We start from the raw sequence: 21831 nt of genomic DNA, 5'->3' as shown, positions 1-21831 counted from the left end.
TATTTATTTATTCATTCATTCAGAAATATCCAAAAGGGCAAACTTTATGCTGGGAACAAACCACCTCTAAAAGATCACTAAAACAAACCTGAGAACAGAGGTATAATATAACTACAGAGAAAAACTTGACCTGAGATTTTCACTACTGAATTAGTTTTTGTGCTTATAGATATCATTCATAACTGTATAGCTACACTGACATAACCTTAATTCTTTTCTGACTATAAAATACATGTAGTTTATTATAAATTTAGAAAGGTTAAAAATTACTTATATTCTCCAGTGATTTTTTTCCCCTCCTAATTAGGTAAGACTCTTTATATTTATTCATTTAATGATGATTCATTTTATGCCACAGGAAAAAAATATTCATGAATACTGATCCCTATGGAAGATAGAATGATAATTTACAAATACCATGTGCTCCAAGGAAAAGGAAAAAAAATAGCAACATACATACATTACTGTATCTTATTAATATTTGATTTCTAGTTCTTAAAACAATGCTTAGTAAATAACTAATGAGTACATAGTTACCCAATAGATTATAATAGATTGAAAAACATGGCCACAAATTCTTTCTAGCTCTATCCATCAAGAGGTGGAATTTATTTACTCTTCCCTTGAATTTAGACTGGCCTTTTCACCTGCTTACAGAAATAGTGATACTGTGCAAGTTCCAGAGTCAAGGTCTGAAGAAGCCCTGCAGCTTCTGTCTTTCTGCTCTTGAAATTCTGGAATCGCAAAGCCATGAAGAAGTTGGGTTAAGAAAGACCACACAGAGTGGGAAGGAACTCAGAAGAATCAGTGGAAGAATCACCCACTTAATCCACAAAATTATGAGAAGTAATAAACTGTAGTTTTAAGTCACTTAGTTTTGGAGTAGTCTGTTACAAAACAATAGACAACTGATAAATACCTGGAAGCCACAGAATGAAATTCTTAACAAAGTCTGCATGATGTAAACTTTGCACATCCTTTGTATGCTTCAGATCTCAACTCAAACTCTATCTTCCCTGATTTCTAGCCCCACATCAGATTCCTTTTATATATAATACCATCAGAAAACCTGTCCCTTTTCTCTAGACTACCTGACTCATTTGTAATTATTTGATCATGAACACAATTCCTTGATTCATATCTGTCTCTCACTAGGCTTTATGCTTACTGAGCATGAAACCATGTCTGTTTTGGCTCACCACTATATCCCCAGGGCCTACTACAGAATTGGGTCATAGTGGACCCTCAAATATTTGTTCATTTTTTAGCATCACCAGGAGGTAAGAGTCTATATGTGAATTCCTAAAGCGAATTAAGTTTAATCCTTGAACAACAAAACATTTTTTAATTTTTAAAAATTAACATATAATGTTTTATTTGTTTCAGGGGTACAGGTCTGTGATTCATCAGTCTTACACAATTCACAGCACTCACCATAGCCATTACCCTTCCCAGTGTCCATCACTCAGCCTCGCCTCCCCTCCGGCAGCCCTCAGTTTGTTTCCTGAGATTAAGAGTCTCTTAATGGTTTATCTCTCTGGTTTCATTCCATTTCCTTTTTTCCTCTCTTCCCCCATGATTCTCTGACTTGTTTCTCAAATTCCACGTATCAGCGACATCATATGATAAATGTTTTTCTCTGATTTACTTACTTCACTTAGCATAATACCCTCTACTTGAACAACAAAACTTTTAACATTTTACCCACTTACCAAGAATTATTTTTTTTCCAAGAATTCTTTTAAAATGTATTATATATTTCCCTTGTTTAATTAGAATAAAAATATCATAAGTTGCTATAATTTTTTTTATTTTTATTTTTTGGTACCATCATCCTTCCCCCCTCTGGCGACATCCTGAATAATTGTGCTTTTAGGCAATTTGCTCTACCATAGGCACTGTTCTGGGGGTGAAGCCAAATGCAGGGTATTCAGATAAACTTGGCAGGTAGCTACCAAATGCTTACTATACACAATGTTATGTGTTATGACAATAATTTTTTAATTTAAGTTTTTTTCAGTGTTTCAAGGACAATTTTTAAAAAAATACAGATATAAAGTATAGTTGGAACCTGTTGGAAAACTAATATGGACATAAATGATAACATAGGTAGTAAGTGATCTTATTCCAATACTGATCTGAATATATAACATTCAATGTTAGCATTCAAAGAAGGCTGAGAAGGAAGAAAATGTAATACATTTCTAGACCAAACAAAAAAAATTTTAATCCAATAATTAACATATGCTCCAAACTTCAACCATATATAAAGGGCGGTATTAAGAAAAGTCTCCTTCCCTTTCCTGTCTCCAAGCTATGCATTTTCCCTCCTCCCAATCAATATTATTTAATTTCTGTATCTTTCCAGAGTTATTTCATACATACACACACAAGAAATATATGTCATATTGTCTTTATTTTACTCTCATGGAGGCATTAGTATGAATAATACTCTATCTTCACCCTTTATGCTTAGCATACATCTTAAATATTTTTCTTATCTGAATATAGAGTCTTGTTATTGCTATAACAGCTATATAATAGCCCACAGTACAGTAAGTCATTCAACCAACCCTCTACTTATATTTATATTGTTTCTATTTTTTTGCTGTTATGATGTTGTAATGAAAGATCTTGTAAATAAAATTATTTTATACATATGGGAACATTTCTATAGGATGAATTCCTAGAAACAGAATTAATGGATCATTACTACTTGTCTTAGCCTGGGTTCTGCCTAACCCCTGAGCCTGAGAAACAGGCTTGTATGCAGATAGTTTATTTTGGGAAATGATCCCAAGAGAATCTGAGGTATTAGGGGAGTGAAACAGGGAAGGAGGGAAAGCCAATGGAGGGATATGTTTTCTAGGTCCTTACAACTCAGTGTGAACCACACCATCTCAATCACCTGGAGCTCACTTAAAAACAACAGAATCTCAGGCTCCACCTCTGACTTACTGAGTTAGAATCTACATGTAACCAAGATCCTGAAGTGTTTTTGTATATATTAAACTTTGACACACACTGATATAGCATTCACTATTATTGGCAACTGGGGCTCAGTCTTGCTGGGGACCCTCTGAAGCGCCACAGAGAATGCACTTTGAGTTACTCTGCCCTAGGGACAAAACAGGTAACGTTTGACCACTGGCTCCCACCTCCCATTAATCAAGGCTTATTCCCTGGGGTGTTAACGTCCTTTTACTTCCAGGTTTGCACAGGTGTCAGAATTACTGAGTTGTAGGTACACTGTGTTGAGTGATAGTGAAGACTTAGGCCGGAAAGTGAGAAATACGTGTGATGTGGCTGAGGGAAAGTGCTGTCGGACTTTACGCATATGCAGCTAGATCCTGCAGCAATGGGCTAGAGTTATTACACAAGCCAAGAGGATATGAGGTGGGGCACCAGAAGTATCCTAACCATTGCCAATATATATTCAATGGAGAACTGTTTTCCAAACTGTAGATTTCTCTCCTGGCAACCTAGAGGAATATTTTTAGTGGCTTACAATCAGCATTAGAAAACAAAACAAAAAAGAGAGAAAAGTGAAAAATAGGAAATATCAGTACATCATGTAATAATGGTAAGTATTCTTTTGTGAAACTTGTTTCAATTTTGTATGTGTGAGTATACTGGGTTACAGAGTAAAAAGAAATTCTACTCAGTCACAGTCAAAAAAGTTTGAAAAACACGGCAAAAGTTGTGCTAATTTTTTTTATTCTAAAAGTCAGAAAATGGTTTGATACTGTAATTTCTATGTCCATTTCTCTTAAATGAAGTTGATTTATTCATCAAATTAAGAAGTGTTTATATTTTCTTTGTGAACTAATTCTATACTATTTTTAAAAATCCTCTATATTAGGAAAATTAGAATAAGAAGTATGATATGAACTGTCATTTGTCTTTTAAGTTTGCTTATTGTAATTTTTACTACACAGAAATTTTGCATCTTTATGTAATCAGAATTTTTTAAGGCTTCTGAATTTTATTAGTGTGTTTTTTTTTTTTTTTTTTAAGATTCCATCCATTTATTTGACAGACAGAGACCACAAGTAGGCAGAGAGGCAGGCAGAGAGAGAGGAGGAAGCAGGCTCCCCGCTAAGCAGAGAGACCAATGCGGGGCTCGATTCCAGGACCCTGGGATCATGACCTGAGCCAATGGCAGAGGCTTAACCCACTGAGCCACCCAGGCGCCCCAAGGCTTCTGAATTTTATATCCCCACTCCCCTGCCAAGGTTATAATTCTCCTAGGGTTTATTGTAGTATTTTAATGGCTTTTTCCCCCCACATTCGAACCTTTGATCTATTTGGAATATATCCCTGGCATACAGGATGTGAGGTATAGATTCAACTTAAAATTTTTCTAGCTAGCTTCCTCGTTGTCTTAATACCGTATATTGAACAAACACTATGACTCATCTTATTTCCTAATTCTTATGATATTGTGTTAAATAGGTCTTTAGCTATCCTTTAGCCTTAGGACAAATTGCATAATATATACAACTTTGATTTACCCTAATGACCATGCCCATACCTACTTTTGTTTTAATTTTCTCCAATTTAAAAATTTTTCATAATTTGCTTTTTAAGGGGTTTAAACAAAATATTTTGACAAAGAAAAATTTAATCTTATTGTGAGATAGTTCAAGTAATTACACATTATAAAATCATAACTTTCCTAACACCTTTGTCTCATATACTCATGCCTCCTCCCTGCTTTCCCTTCTTCCCCAAAAGAGTGGTTGTACATGGTAGGAGGGAGCAGTCACATCTTAGTGAACTGCCCTCACATTAATAAAAAACAAACAAAACCCTCCAAATATAGTTCAATGCAGCATTTTCTTATCTCCCTTGGTATATGACAGTGTAGGGCATGTCACCAATGGAGGTGACTGACGGAAGTCACCTATGGAGTAAAGCACCCATCATGGCACCTGCAACTGACCTGAATTAGAACTAAAGAAGACTGACAAAACTGCCTGCTCTTTCAGTTTTTGGATAACGTATTTTAAATTTTAATTTGAAAAAAATTAATAGTATTCTATTAAATATGAGTATAGTTGACACACATTACTTTCACGTGTACAACATACTGATTCAACTTCTCTATACGTTATACTATGCTCACCAAAAGTGTAGCTCACATCTGTCACCAAGCAACGCTATTACAGTACCACAGACTATTCTCTCTATGCGACTTACTTGTTCCATAACTGGAAGGTTGTATCTACCTTTTACTCATTTTGTCCATCCTCCCACCCTTTCCTTCTGGCAACCCCAATTTGTTTGTATTTATAGGTCTGATTCTGCTTTTTGTTTTTTCATTTTTTTTTTTAGTTTCAAAATATAAGTGAAATTATATGGTGTTTTCTTTTCTCAGTCTGACTTATTTCACTTAGCATAATACCATCTGGGTCCATTCATGTTGTCACAAATGGTAGGATCTCATCCTTTTTATGGTTGCATAATATTCCTCTGTGTGTGTGTATTTGTGTATGTGTATGTACATCTTCTCTATCAGTGGACACTTAGATTGCTTCCATATCTTGGCTACTGTAAATAATGTAGCAATAAACAGTGAGGTGCATTTATCTTTTTGAACCAGTTTTCTCATTTTCTTTGGGTAAATATCCACTAGTGCAGTTACTAGGCCATATGGTATTTCTATTTTTAATTTGTTGAAGAAACTTCATACTGTTTTCCACAGTGCTTGCACCAGTTTGCATTCCCACCAATAGTTTATGAGGGTTCCCTTTTCTCCATTTCCTCGCCAACACTTGTTATTTCTTATCTCTTTGATAACTAGTCATTCTGCCTGGTGTGAAATGATATCTCATTGTGGTTTTGATTTGCATTTCCCTGATGATTAGTGATGCTAAGCATCTTTTCATGTATCTGTTGGCCATCTGTGTATCTGCTTTGGAAAAATGTCTATTCAGCTCTTCTGCCCATTTTTTAATTGGACTGTTTGGTTTTTGGTGTTGAGCTGTGTAAGTTCTTCATATATTATGGATATTAATCTCTTATTGGATATATCATCTGCAAATATCTTCTCCCATTTGGTAGGTTGCTTTTTATTTGTTGATGCTTTCCTTCACTGTGCAAAACTTTTTTATTTTGATGTAGTCCCAATAATTTATTTCTGTGTTTGTTTTCCTTGCCTGAGGAGACCTATCTAGAAAAATATTGCCATGACCATGTCAGACATACTACTGCCTCTGTTCTAAGATTTTTATGGTTTCAGGTTCCATATTCAGGTCCTTAATTCTTCTTGAGTTTGTTTTTGTGTATAGTGTTAGAAAATGGTCCAGTTTCATTCTTTTGCATAGTTGTCCAGTTTTCCCAGTACTATTTTAAAATACCCTATTTTTAAAATCAAAAACTAAGAATATTTTATTTATATAATAAAATATGAAGGGGGCACCTGGGTGGCTCAGTGGGTTAAGCCTCTGCCTTCGGCCCAGGTCATGCTTTCAGGGTCCTGGGATGGAGCCCTGCATTGGGCTCTCTGCTCAGCAGGGAGCCTGCTTCTCCCTCTCTCTCTGCCTGCCTCTCTGCCTACTTGTGATCTCTCCCTCTCTGTCAAATAAATAAATCAAATCTTGAAAAAATATATGAAGACTAAAGTTAATGTTTCTTAAAGCTTGACTATTCACAAGGAAAGACATAATTTCAAATTTTCATTATAATCATCAGAATACCAAAGGCTACTGGATGTTTGGCTGTTCTGATGTTCACCTGTTCATCTCTCTTGAAAGGAAAAAAAAGAACATTCACAATGCTTCTAAGAATCTGATTAGAGTTATAAAATTAAAATAACAGAGGTAGAGGCGTAGTACATAAAGGGCTTATTCTACAATTAAACTCATATACTTACCACTTATAAAAAAAAAATCAGACTTTTTAACAAGACATTCAGTTAAGATCCCTCCCAAATCTGGCCTTAGCCTCGCCCCAGACTTATCTCTTCTCATTCCAGTTACAGCAGAATATTGGAATTGCCTGTCTCCAGGTCTCTGGTACATTTTTAAAGTTTGTTAGGAATATCCTAATGTACCTATTTTATTTGGAAATTATCCTCATCTTCAGCTTCATCTCAAATTACTGCTCTCATCCCTCTAATCACTTTAACCTCTGTGATTCCAGTACATACCTGAATTATATCTTATCCTTATCCATTCATTTATTTACCTATCTGACAATATACAGTGAGTTGCCTAATATGTGCCACGCATTGCTCTAAGGCTGGGGCTATCAGCGTAAATTAGACTGACATGGAACTTTTCTTCTTTTCAAATTTTATTTAAATTCTATTTATTTATTTATTTTTAAGATTTTATTTATTTATTTGTCAGAGAAAGAGCACAAGTAGGGGAATGGTACACAGAGGTAGAGGAAGAAGCAGGCTTCCTGCTGAGCAAGAAGCCTGATGTGGGACTCGATTCCAGGACCCTGGGATCATAACCTGAGCCGAAGGCAGCCGCTTAACTGACTGAGCCACCCAGGTGTCCATAAATTCTGTTTAGTTAACATACAGCTCAATATTGGTTTCAGGAGTAGAATTCAGTGATTTATCACTTACATACAACACCCAGAGCTCTTCATATCAAGTGCCCTCCTTAATATCCATCACCCACCTAGCCCACCCCCAACCCTCGTCCCTCCATCAACCTTCAGTTTGTTCTCTGTCTTAATCTTAAGGAGTCTCTTATGGTTTGTTTACCTCTTTTTTTTTTTCTCCCATATGTTCTTGTTTTGTTTCTTAAATTCCATATGAGGGAAATCATAGGGTATTTGTCCTTCTCTAACTTATTTTCCTTAGTACAATACCCTCCAACGCCATCCGTGTCATTGCAAATGGCAAGCTTCCATTCTTTTTGACGGCTAATACTCCATTGTGTATATATACACTACATCTTCTTTATCCGTTCCTCAGTGGATGGGCATTTGGGTTGTTTCCATAATTTGGCTATTGTTGACAATGCTACCATAAACATCAGGGTGCACGTGCCCCTTTGAATCAGTATTTTTTATTTTTTTTGGTAAATAGCTAGTAGTGCAATCGTTAGGACATAAAGTAGTTCCTGTTTTACATTTTTGAGGAAGCTCCATACTATTTTCCAGAGTGGCTACACTGTTTTGCATTCCCACCAACAGTATGAGAGAGTTCCCCTTTCTCCAAATCCTAACACCTGTTGTCTCCTGTGTTATTAATTTTAGTGATTCTGACAGATGTGAGGTGGTATCTCATCCTGGTTTTAATTTGTATTTCCCTGATGATGAGTGATGTTGGGCATCTTTTCATGTGTCTGTTAGCCATCTGTATGTTTTCTTTGGAAAAATATCTGTTCCTATCTTCTGCCCATTTCTTTTCTGGATTGTTTATTTTTTGGGTGTTGAGTGTGCTTAAATTCTCTACAGATTTGGGGTACTAGCCCTTTATCTGTTAAGACTATTTGCAAATATCTTCTCCCATTCTGTAGGCTGCCTTTTATTTTGTTGACTATTTCCTTTGCTGTGCAGAAGCATTTTATCTTGACGAAGTCCCCATAGTTCATTTTTGCTTTTGTTTTCCTTGCCTCCAGAGAGGTGTCTAGTAAGAAGTTGCTATGGCTGAGGTCAAAGAGGTTGCTGCCTGTTTTCTCCTCTAGGATTTTGATGGATTCCTGTCTCACATTTAAGTCTTTCATCCATTTTGAATTTATTTTTGTGAATGGTCTAAGAAAATGGTCCAGTTTCATTCTTCTGCATGCCGCTGTCCAGTTTTCCCAACACTATCTGTTGAAGACATTTTCTTTTTTCCATTGAATATTCTTTCCTGCTTTGTTGAATAATAGTTGACCATATAGCTGTGGGTCGATTTCTGGGTTCTCTATTGTGTTCCACTGATCTATGTACCTGTTTTTGTGCCAGTACCATGTCTTGATTCTTATAGCTTTGTAATATAGCTTGATCTGGAATTGTGATGCCTCCAGCTTTGCTTTTCTTTTTCAAAATTACTTTGGCTATTTAGGATCTTTTGTGGTTCCATACAAATTTTGGGATTGTTCTAGCTCTGTGAAAAATACTGGTGATATTTTGATAGGGTTTGCATTAAATGTGTAGATTGATTGAGTAATATAGACATTTTTTTCCAATTGTTCTTCCAATCCATGAGCATGGAATGTTTTTCCCTTTCTTTGTGTCCTTCAATTTCTTTCATAAGTATTCTATAGTTTATAGAGTACAAGATCTTTTAACCTCTTCGGTTAAGTTTATTCCTAGGTATCTTACTGTTTTTGGTGCAATTGCAAATGGGATCAAGTCCCTGATTTCTTTTTCTGTTGCTTCATTATTAGTGTACAGAAATGCAACAGATTTCTGCACATTGATTTTATATTCTGTGACTTTGCTGAATTCATGTATTATTTCTAGCATTTTTTTGGTGGAATCTTTTGGGTTTTCTACATAGAGTATCGCATTGTCTACAAATAGCCAAAGTCTGACTTCTTCCTTGCTGATTTGGATGCCTTTTATTTCTTTTTGTTTTCTGATCGCTGAGGCTAAGACTTCCAGTACTATGGTGAGAGTGGAATCCTTGTCTTGTTCCTGACCATAGAGGAAAAGCTGTTTTTCCCCATTGAGGATAATAATAATTGTGGGTCTTTCATAATATGGCCTTTATGATGTTGAGGTATATTCCAGTTATTCCTACTTTGCTGAATGTTTTTATCAAGAATGGATGCTATGTTTTGACATGGAACTTAATGTTAGTACTCATCAGAGTCTAACTTGTATTTTACTTAGTTAAATACAATTTCTTCCATCAGTTTGTGAAATGATGAAGTCAAGGTCCATACTTCTTCAAAAAAAAATAATAATCTACCCATAGTGAGTACCTACCATATTATTTTTAGAATGGCAGCAACTGGTTTTAAGATTTGCTATGTCATTTACTGACATTGTGAACTTGAATAAAGCCTTAGTTCTCTGATTCTCTTTTCTCATACGTGAAACAGAGATAAGAATACCTGTCTTATATAAAATTTTAAAAATTCAAATTATTTTTTCAACTGTAAAGATCTAAAAACACCTACTAAACAATAACAATAATAATAACAGTAATAGTAGTAAATGATGTTTGTACCTCTAGTAAACTGAATTGTAGCTGGGCCATTTGTTTGCCTTCATGAACAGTGAGTAACTATTCACTGACCAAAGAAACTAATACAAAATATTAAGCAACAGAATGACACAGTTCTTCATTAGCAGAAATACAGATTTAGATTTATTTTTTGCAGTGGTATCTCACTAGCTGACGGCCTACACTTATTTTCCCAGTTATGTTTAGATGCATCTGCAATGTCACCCAGTCTGATGTATCATTCAGGGTTCAATCAGAGAAAGAGAACCACTAGGAGGTAATTACAGATACATGGGAACTTGTTACAGGGATTCTACCGTAGGCAATCATGGGAGCTGGTTAAACAGTCTTTGCATGTGATGATGTAGTTTGAAGATCACAGGGAAGGTGGCTGAGAAGGAAGGACAAATATAAAGTATAGGACAGCAAGAACAAGCTGACATCCAAGAGCGCAAACTATAACCCAGTAAGATGAACTCATTTCAGTTCTCACTGCCTCCAACCTGGATGAAATGGGTGTCCTCCAGGAGATGCTCGTGCCCTTCATCATGGAGCTAACCGTATCCTTTGCATAGGGGTAAGAGCAGCCAAAAAAGGACACAGGGCAAGTGGAGCAGTTGCAGCTCGTCTGCTATTTCATGCCAACTAGGTGAGCCAGTAAACAAGCAACATATATGAGATAAGGTGCTTGCCCCAACAGTCCCGGTGTTAAGAAAAAAAAAAAAAAAAAGAAAGAAAGGCTGCTGCTTCACTTTTATCCTTTAAATCTCATGACAAATTGTCTCGTGTGGCCACTTCAACTGGAAACATTCAAAGAGGGAAATTCTGGGAAGCACAGCTTATCCTAGCCAACCTGACAATGTTACAAAACCATTATAGCCAGTCCTTTGTCAGCTTGGCACCCATATGCTTACTTCTCTTTAAACAATACTTAATTCCCAAATGGAGATAATAACAAACTTACGTTTTTGCCTAACCTGGTATAACTCTCCTGTATACAACAAACATGCTAACCCTTTCCCAGTAAGAGGATACAAAGTCCCTTTTTTGTCTTTGGGTGATATTGTTTATATTGATTCATACTCCCCTTTGGTATCCTGTAACTTCAATACAGAGATATAAAATCCACTATTATTAACATGGCTTAGATGGTAGAGAGATGAGACAGTGGAAAAAGTCTATACAAAGAGTGGTTAATATAAACAAATATTCACATAAAAAAGGGAAATGGGTATTTATAGTATCACTACTATAGCACTCATTTCTGTAACTGGTAACTTGGTCATAACTGGTATTTATCAAGCCAGCTGTTTGAGGATGATAGTAAACATGGAAAGACTGGTGAAATCATGAGCATGGGCTCACTGACAGACTTGATTTCCTGTGAAGTGAGTTCATTAGTCACAAGCGATGCTGTGTGAAATACCATGATTGTGAAAAAGGCATTCCATAAGTCCACAGATAGTGATTTCAGCTGAAACACTGGGGGGCAAGGAAGGCAAATCTATATCCAGAGCAAATATCTACTTCACTGAGAACACGGCACTGCCTTTCCCATGATGACGTGGTCACTAAGTTAACAGCTGGTCCTCTTGGGAAATGTTGCCATAGAAAAGTTTCAGCATTTTATCCAAATCCACTTTAGTGAATGGAAATCCATGTTGTTGATACCAATGCATAACCTCCATCTGTGGCACCACTCTTCTGTTCATGAACCAAAATATACTTCCTAGTGGTTCTGCATCTCTGAACCCTAACTAATGAATCTGGTACAGGGGAACAGAATCTCAAGGACAGGTTCTCAACTGGTTCTCGGTTATCTGGAATTGGTTGTCTTATCCTGCTTTTATAATGTAATGCCACATTTATATTTAAAACATTCCCAGTATGGGCGCCTGGGTGGCTCAGTGGGTTAAGCCTCTGCCTTTGGCTCAGGTCATGATCTCAGGGTCCTGGGATCAAGGCCCGCATCGGGCTCTCTGCTCAGCGGGGAGCCTGCTTTCTCCTCTCTCTCTATGCCTGCCTCTCTGCCTACTTGTGATCTCTCTCTCTCTGTTTCAAATAAATAAATAAAATCTTAAAAAAAAAAAAAAACATTCCCAGTACCTATACAAAATCAAATAAATTTTTTGATGACAAACACAAACAAGGATATTCAGGTTATACTCACTAAAGACTGAATCAACATAGTAAGACAACTTTTCTGAATCTCAGGAGGTACATTTGCAAAACTTCTCTCAGACCAAAACCTTGCAAAATGCTTTACAATCCACCTGTTAAAAAATATATATATCAAAGAATCCCAACTTAGAAAAATGAGAATATTTCTAATTATAACACTCAAATAATACTTTTATTTTCAATGATGCAAGTTGTACATATATATGTGATGAGTAATCTCTATAGTTCATTTTGTGAGTTCTCTGATGGACTTAATTATCCTCCCTTTTCTGTAAACACATATTTTAAATCCACTCTAAGTTATGTGCATGGATTTTAATATAATCATGGTTTGACTGAAATAAAATTGATCCCAAGCATCTTGAGTAATATCTAAGTCAATACTTCTTCTCACAATTGTTACAACTAGTTAAGCCTTAAACTACATACAATATGCCCAAGAAAATAGGCCAATTCTAAAATTTCCCAGAAAATTAGAAGAATGGAAGAACAAAATCCCTACATTAATAGTATCAACACTACTTCATATCACTTACTTCATGCAGTCAGCAAAAAGACTGTCCACTCCAACTGTATGAGCAATAATCAGGCACTCTAATACAGACGCCAACCTTCGGGGAACAGGCTAAAATTGATAGAAAACACCAAAGGTATTCTTTTTCAATTTACAGAGGCTAAAAGCATTTGGTTCATAAAGATGATCTGATTTATACACCTAAACTTCAGAATCAATATGTGTAATTCAAAAGTCTGTTCTATTAAATTTGAGTATCACTAACAACCTTTAGTTTTATAGAATAGCATTTGAGCTCTCTCAGCTGTCAGAATGCACACAAGTTTAATTCTAATTTAATTTAGCTTGATTTAACTTTTACTTAAATTCAATTTAATTAACATATACTGTATTATTAGTTTCAGAGGTAGGATTTAGTGATTCATCAGTTGCATATAATACCCAGTGCTTATCAAATCACATGCCCTCCTTAATGCCTACCACCCAGTTCCCATCCCCCCACCAACCTCTCCTCCAGCAATCCTCAGTTTCCTTCCTGGAGTTAAGAGTCTCTTATGGTTTGTCTCCCTCTCTGTTTTTGTCTTATTTTTCCTTCCCTTCCCCTGTATTCATCTATTTTGTTTCTTAAATTCCACGTGAGTGAAATTGTATGGTATTTGTCTTTCTCTGCCTTATTTTGCTTACATTTAGCTCAATTTTTAAAAGTAAAATGATGTAATAATTTCTAGAACATCACATTGCAATGCAACCATATGGTCTAATCTGCTTCCTAAAGTATAAATATAACTTTAGTACGTGTGCAATGGGAGGTCCTACACTGACCTCAGACAAAACGAGAGAATTAGATCATAATTATGTAACAGTTTTAAAAGCTCATATACAGAAATAAGGAATTAAAAGAAATAAAATATAGATATAAATAGTGACAAGTCACTGCTCTTGGTGTTAAGCCTCTGTGCTACATATTGCCCGTATCATTTATTTTCAGGCTTTGGATTATTTCCTAAGACATCTATTGTTGATTAGGGTGAATAGAGTTCAACTTCTCTTTTTAAACATTCATTTGTTGTAATGTGAGGCTTATACACTTAATAAAGATCACTGATCAATTTATGTATATTGTCTCTAAATGTGTCTCTCTGAAGATCTGCTCTCAGAGAACAGCAAAAGCTTCTTTAGAATCGCATTCAGCATTTCTAATAAGGCCAGTGATTTACAACTTTCAAAATTATGAACTGCTATTAATTTGAGTTTCTAATATGCTTCTCCTAAAATATCATATTGGTGTTTAGTAAACTGAATGTAAATATTTTGTCTTGCATATTAACAATTTGGTTAGTCCCTCTGAGATAACTGACGGTACTCTAGATTATTCTAAAATCAGAAATGGCTGTCGGTATATAGATTATACAGTGATAATTCTATCAAGTTAAATACTTTGGTTTTCTGAATGACTTCAGATAATAGTATCAAACTCAGGGAAGAAATTACTGGTATAAATATAAAAACAACCAGTCTAAAAAAACTGTAAAAGTAAAACAAGAGTTAAAAAGTCCAGCAATCTAATTTTATTTAGGAATAACCAACCTTTGATAATGTGCTGTCCATTAAGTGATGTATAACTTAAGAAAATTTTCCATTAAAAATATTAAGATACAAAGTAACTTGGGGTATGTAGGTGGCTCAGTCCATTAAGTGTCTGCCTTCAGTTTAGGTCATTATCCTAGGGTCGTGGAATCCAGCCCAGTGTCAGCCTCCCTGCTCCGCAGAGAGCCTGCTTCTCCCTCTGCCTCTGCCCCTCCCCACTGCTTGTGCTCTCTCCCTCTCTCTCAAATAAATAAATAAAATTAAAAAAAAAAAAGTGACTTGCTGCTTAAAGCAGAGACTAGCAAACTATACTTGTGGGCCAATCAAGCCCACCACTGTTTTCGTGAATAAAATTTTATTTGAACATTGCTATGCTGTTCATTTACATATTGTGTATAGTTGTTTTTGCTCCACAACTGCAGAGCTGAGTAGCTGTGATAGGGAACATATGGCCCACAGAGCCTACAATATTTGCTATCTGGCCTTTTACAGAAAAAGTTCACTGACCATTGGCTTAAGAGGTTAACTTTAGCTCTCTGAGAATTTTACTTATATAAAAATGCTAATTCCCAAGTATTTTGTAACAGGATGATTGCCCTGTAGTCATTTTCAAAATCTGCTTGCAGAATTTGGGAAGACATATGTTTAAATTACTACCTAAAATATGTTTTTAAAGAGGAGGCAAGGGGCACCTGGTTGGCTCAGTCAGTTAAATGTCTGACTCTTGGTTTCGGCTCAAGTCATGATCTTATGGATCATGGGATGGAGCCCCAACTGAGGCTCCGCACTCCGTGAGAAGTCTGATGAAGATTCTCTCCCTCTGTGCCTCCCCTCACTCGCACACCAGTGTGCTCTCTCTCACTATTTGTAAAGTAAATAAATAAATCTTAAAAAAAAAAAAAGAGGTGGCAAAAATTATATAATGTAAAGCTAACTGTAATTCTATAAATTAAGTCCAAAAATTTTAATTGTGTAAAAGGTAACATTGTGAAGTTAATGAAATAACTAAAGCTTGTTAGTAGTTCCAGGGCCAGTTACCCATTACTTTATACTCAAATTTGTATTACTGCAGAGTGTGTTATAATAGGCTTACTATATTTAAGTCAACGCCAAGAAACTACATAATTGAGTTCTAGAAGTTAAAAATTGTATTTGTATAAACTTATATATTGTAAACAATATGTAAAGCAAAAAATTTAAAGATCAAGTGATAAAATCAAAAATTACTGTCTCAAATGTCTGTTACTACAATATAGATGATATTAAAAGAAGCAAAATAAAGTGAAATAAGTTTTCAACAAAGTAGACTGACAATCTTTTTAAAATTTCACTTTCTTGGGGCACCTGGCTGGCTCAGTGGGTTAAAGCCCCTGCCTTTGGCTCAGGTCATGATCTCAGGGTTCTGGGATTGAGCCCCACATCAGGCTCTCTGCTCAGCAGGGAGCCTGCTTCCCTTCCTCTCTCTCTGCCTGCCTCTCTGCCTACTTGTGATCTCTGTCAAATAAATAAGTAAAATCTTAAAAAAAATAAAATAAAATTTCACTTTCTTGTTTTAATCTCAACAAATATGCCTTCTGTATTTTAAAAATTAAGTGAATTACTGCTACTTGCTAAGAGTTCACCCTGCGCTGGTGGTCTCCTGCAGACACACCCTCTTCAACTAGGCCTTCCTCCAAGTCTCCTCTTATAGCAGTCCTGTACAAACTTGCTACTATACCACCCCTGCCCCTGATTTCTCCTGTGGCCCTATCCCCTTCAATACACCCTTGAATGGAGCCTATCCAAAGTGATCCAGTAAGCCTGGCAGTCTGCAAGGGGCAGATTTGCCCCTGAAAGGGGCAGTACTCCAAAGTGATTCCAGCCCTGGGGAGAAGGAAAAATAACTACACACAACAGTCCAAATGTGGCTCCAGCAGTGGACTGGGTACAGACACCACGTCTGATTGCAGGACCTGCCCAAAAGCGAAAGCTTCTCAGGGCACATGGAAAGTACTCTGCAGTTTGGTGCTACTGCATCTCTGACATATACGTGGTCTGACTTAACTCAAGCCCAAGGCAGCCCCAAAGTGGCCCACTAAAAACACAGGGACCACCCCCTGCCCACAACAGGCAAAGAGAGCCATTTCAGACAACTGGACTGAAGGCAACAGTGGCTCAGCCACATCAGCCAGGCACATGCAACACACATAGGAGACACCCCTGAAGCACCAGGTTCTAGTGAACAGGGGACACTGCACTGTCAGACACCAGACCTCTTTTTCATAAGCCTACTATTTTCAAGGGCAGGAGATAAAGCTGATTTAGACATAAAAATATATTCAGAGAATTAGACAAAATGAGGGCATAGAGGAATATGTCCCAAATGAAAGAACAAAACAAAATCACAGCAAGTGAGCTAAACAAAATGGAGATAAGTAATATGCCTGAAAGAGAATTTAAAGTAAAGGCCATAAAGACACTTGCTGGACTCGAAAAAGAATGGAGGACCTCACTGAGACCCTCGACAAAGAGAAAAAACAAAACAAAACAAAACAAAAAATCAGAGATGAAGAACTAAATAACTGAAACTAAAAATATAGTAGATGGAATAAATACTAGAGGAAGCAGAAGAACAAATCAATGACCTAGAAGACAGAATAATGGAAAGCCTATAATAACCTATACATACTCATAAACATATTAAAAACTAGAGGCAATGGTCCAAAGGATATCCCTAGAAGAGATTATTTTTAAAATGTTATATGTAATTGGTTTATTGAGGAATCTTAGCTCAGAGATACTAAGATAAAACTTTTTTCCCAAGTAGTGCTGGCAACTATGCTGTGTCAAACTCCCTTTTTTTCCCCATCCCTTAATGATATTATGGACAAATTCTAGTATTTTCTGGTTATTTTTGGTACTGGAATTCAGCACAGTACTGTTTAAACACCTATCTTATATTTTATCTTATATCTTTCTCTCCCCCATCACTTACTACATTCACAGGTGGGGAGATCTGGAATAGGGAATAGAGAGAATGGTCTATTCCCCTGCTCCTCCATTTTCTGGGTCTAACTCTTGTGGAAGAGGGCTACGGATGGCCATATAACTAACCAGACACAACATTGCAGTAAGTTGATGCCACTGAGTTTGATCTAATTAAGATGTTGATGGACTTTGCTGAGGACTCTTTTAGGAGTAGACTTCACCCTAGCTTCTCAGTGGATAAAGATTCTTCTAGTGGTTCATGATGCACAGTGCTTCCCTAGGTGGGACACAGCATCATTTGACCCTGTACCAGCATCCTCTAATCTTCACAGAACCACTAAGGTCCTCTTCCTTCCCTATCTACCATGTTAACTGGGGTGTAGAGCAGATGCCCCATACTCTCTTCTATATATGACAATAGGAATTGTCCTTAATAATCAGGCTAGTACTGGCTTCTCCCTTTAGAAATCCCCACATTTGAGTATATGCTCACTGGTTTCTCAGGCATATTCCAGACTCTCCAAGAAATCTCTTACCATTTTATTCTTTTTTTTTCTAAACTTTTTAAAAAAAATTTTATTTATTCATTTGATAGAGAGAGAGAAAGATAGAAGGAGGCAGAGGGAGAGGGAGAAGCAGACTCCCCGCTGAGCAGAGAGCCTGATGTGGGGCTTGATCTTAGGACCCTGGGATCACGACCTGAGCTGAAGGCAGATGCTTAACTGACTGAGCCACCCAGATACCCCATTTTCTTTTATTCTTAAATGGAAACTCCAGAGTGGGTTGATTTTATACATGTGGTATATGTCCATCTGAGGGTAATACCTATCTCCTCACTGCAGATACCCTCTATCTTTAATCTTTATTCAGAATATGTTTGTATCTCCCTCCTAACTTTAATTTGGCTGGGAAGATGGGAGAAGCAGATGAATGAGAAGGAAAATCTTTCATCAAAATCCTTAATCCTTCACCTTCTACAAAGTTGAGGACACCACGGACCACTCTTCCTCTTCTAGTTCCCTTACTTCTAACAACTGGAGTGAATGACTGATTAAAGTTAGCTGAGGAGTTTATAACTGTTTCTCTGTAAACTCCAAGTAGGTGGTAGTGGAGGTGGTGCTATATGCAACTATTCATGGGGTGGTTCCTCAGCTACAACTTATACAGAGGTAGGCAAAGTCCTACCTAACACAAAAATCTAAATTTAAATGTTATTCAAATTATTAAAATTACCTAATTACAATTCATACAATGCATACTGTGGTCTCAAGTACCCAGTAAGAAGGAAATGTTGAGGGGTACCTGGGTGGCTCAGTCATTAAGCATCTCTTTTCAGCTCAGGTCATGAAACCAGGGTCCTGGGATTGAGCCCTGCATCGGGCTCCCTGCTCTGTGGGAACCCTACTTCTCCTCTCCTACTCCTCTTGCTTGTGTTCCCTCTCTTACTGTGTCTCTCTCTTTCATATAAATAAATAAAATCTTAAAAAATTAAAAAAAAAAGAAGGAAATGTTAATGTAAAACAATTCTTTCAAGATTTGTTTTTCTGGGGGCACCTGGGTGGCTCAGTGGGTTAAACCTCTGCTTTTGGCTCAGGTCATGATCTCAGGGTCCTGGGATCGAGCCCTGCATCCGACTCTGCTCAGCAGGGAGCCTGCTTCCCCCTCTCTCTCTGCCTGACTCTCTGCCTACTTATGATCTCTGTCAAATAAATAAATAAATAATCTTTAAAAAAAAAGATTTGTTTTTTCTGTTGATTATAAAAGTAATACATGGGGGCGCCTGGGTAGCTCCAGTCAGTTAAGTGTCTGCCTTCAGCTCAGGTCATGATCCCAGGGTCCTAGGATCAAGGCCACATCAGGCTCCTTGCCCAGTGGGGAGCTTACTTCTCCTTCTCCCTCTGTCCCTCCCCCACTGCTCATGCTCTGTCTCTCTCTCTTCCCCTCTCAAATAAATAAAATATTAAAAAAAAGTAATACATGACCATTGTAGAAAATTTAGAAAATGTAGAAGAGCATAAATTAAAGAAAATAAAAAATAACCTATCAGTCACAGAGTAAATTAAAACAATGGAGAATCTAAGAATAATGTACAAAATGGCATCTGTACAAATGCATAGTATGAGATCCTTCTTTAGACAATAAATTTATGTTTGCATAAACTAAAGTTAAAGTTAGTATTCATATTCCACCTGGGGAGACTGAGAGAAATATATTCCACCCCAAGTACATGCTATAAAGAGAAGTCAGAGGAAGGAATAATGTACTTTCAGGGAAAAGAATCAATGAAACACTTGTGATAAATGTGTTTGATAAATGGAGAAGGTAACTATGGTCCTTGACTGTCTTCTCTTAATTCCAAAACCTGACTGAGTGCCAGGTGTATATTCTACCTTTAAATTATAAAGGATGCTCCTATGTCATCTTGATAAACCCACGTGAATTTTATTTTAGCTAAATAATCTGAATTAATTTCTGGTTTTTGGCAAACATACCATACAAACTGTTTCTCAACAAGAGTTCCCATAAATTAAACTGACTTAATATTTTAAGACTGAAAGCACTATTCACTACCAGAGTAAAAAAATCTAGTAGGTAATAATGGGTGACTTTAAGCATTGGGTAAAAGATTTCTGAGACTCAATAATTACCTTCTGAAAGAAATTACAGTAATCTCTTCTTAAAATATAGATTGCTACTTCTTTTAGTCCTTCCAGTCCATACATATCAGCCATATTGAGTATCTGACTAAAATAAAAATAGACACACTGTTAATTCTCCAATTTAAAAACCAAGAAATAACACACAATAATTTCCTAAAAATATATAGTCTGTTTAGAAAAAATAATAATCTGAGTTATTTTAACTCTAACTCCCTCTGCTATATAATAAATATCCTTTATGGGTAATAAAAAGGACACAGGTCAAAAGTTGAAAGCACTGTCACATGACTTGGTTAGTGGAGAATAACAAGAAGTAAATTTGGAGATGCTTCAATCAAAATCCCCTCATATTTTCAGTGACATATATATCAAAGTTCAGGAAGCTGCTTCAAAGGCTGTAAAAGTTACAAAACTCTTTGCAACAAATTTGTATAATAAAAACTTACTTGGGAGAAGGGTAATTAATTGATGCTTACCATAATGAAAATCCCTATCAATGACCCTGAGATTAGAAACAGTATCCAATGACTCATAGTTTCCACTGCTTCTTTCATTTGGCAAGTTTATTTCCCAGCACCACACTTACTTTAGGTATTTAGGAAACCGACAAGCCTTGAGAGCATGATAAAATTTCATATAGGTTTCCAGGGGGGAAAACTTCAGTACTTAATCCCTGTGACTCATGACACCTTCCCTCCAAAATCATATTTATTCAGTTTGTACTTAAAGGAACCAATGAAAATTTAAATTAAAGGAGCAGCTTTCATTTGTTTGATATTAGAACAGCAATAAAAGAAGAGGACATAAAAAAAATTAGAAGAGCACGGTATATTTCACTTTCCAGAATGATTTTGGCAACCTAGATGGCATTTCACTGAAGAGCACCATAACCATTGTTGGTCTTCAGGGTACCTATATTCTTAAAGTAATTTTAAGGTTTTTCTTTTTCCTTTTCTTTTGCTGCTTAACAGAGTAATCCTAAAATTTAAAAATAAAGTAGTAAGATAAATGTTCAAAATTTGATGAAGATTCAATTTTACTTTATAAAAATCTGTTTCTATTTTCCAAAACAAATATAAGCATTTTTGAACAAAATAAGAGTCAAATACTTTTCTTAGTCTTCTGTGAATTGCTAGATCATCTTTTCTTCTAAATAAGGTGATCTACTGTTTTTAGATATTCCCAACACACAAGATATGGCAAAATAATAAAAGTGAAGCTTTTACTTCACTGATACTTTACAACATAGCTCAACAAAGCAGAAACCACAAAGTATTAATACTTTTACATTTAAAATCTCTAAAAAGTAATACATACCCAACATTAGCTTTGTCTGGAAAATCCAAGGTTCCTCCATATGTAAAATGCATCATAACAGTCATTTCTACATGGTTTATACTGAAAAATAAAAGAAAACTTAATTCAAATCCAGAAATAATTAAAGTTTAACTGATATCAATGATACATTCTATTTTCTCATAAAATTTTAACCAAGATAAAGTTTTAATCTCACTGTTATCTGAAGAATATATTCTTCAAATAATATCCATGCAGTTATTCCATTAATCTAAAATTAAGTATAACTGCAGCTATAGATTTTTATATGTTACACAATGTTATTAGTATGTTATTAAATCACTGGTACCTGTTGAGCATCTTCTGTAATGAACTTTTATTATTTATTTATTTATTTATTTGACAGAGAAAGCGAGAGAACACAAGCAGGGAGAACAGCAGAGGGAGAGGGAGAACAAGCTCCCTACTGAGCAGAGAGCCCATAAAGGGTCTCAATCCCAAGA

At 36.1% G+C, this 21831-nt stretch overlaps 1 protein-coding gene across 1 annotated transcript in view; it reads right to left on the bottom strand.

The window, feature by feature from the left end:
* LOC111143209 (KIAA1107 ortholog) overlaps positions 1 to 21831 on the bottom strand; it is a 106766-nt gene that overhangs the window by 16900 nt on the left and 68035 nt on the right. Inside the window, exons 6-9 of the mRNA XM_022496773.1 lie at positions 21350 to 21430; positions 20021 to 20117; positions 12841 to 12929; positions 12294 to 12396 (exon numbers count right to left, since the gene is read on the bottom strand). Of these exons, the coding sequence (XP_022352481.1) occupies positions 12294 to 12396; positions 12841 to 12929; positions 20021 to 20117; positions 21350 to 21430 (370 nt within the window). The remainder of the gene's footprint in view (positions 1 to 12293; positions 12397 to 12840; positions 12930 to 20020; positions 20118 to 21349; positions 21431 to 21831) is intronic.

Source organism: Enhydra lutris, unplaced genomic scaffold (assembly GCF_002288905.1).
Source record: "Enhydra lutris kenyoni isolate GAN:26980312 unplaced genomic scaffold, ASM228890v2 scaffoldscaffold9, whole genome shotgun sequence".
Taxonomy (NCBI): domain Eukaryota; kingdom Metazoa; phylum Chordata; class Mammalia; order Carnivora; family Mustelidae; genus Enhydra; species Enhydra lutris.
The sequence above is the reverse complement of the archived record's forward strand: the minus strand, read 5'-3'. Positions and strand labels throughout refer to the sequence as shown.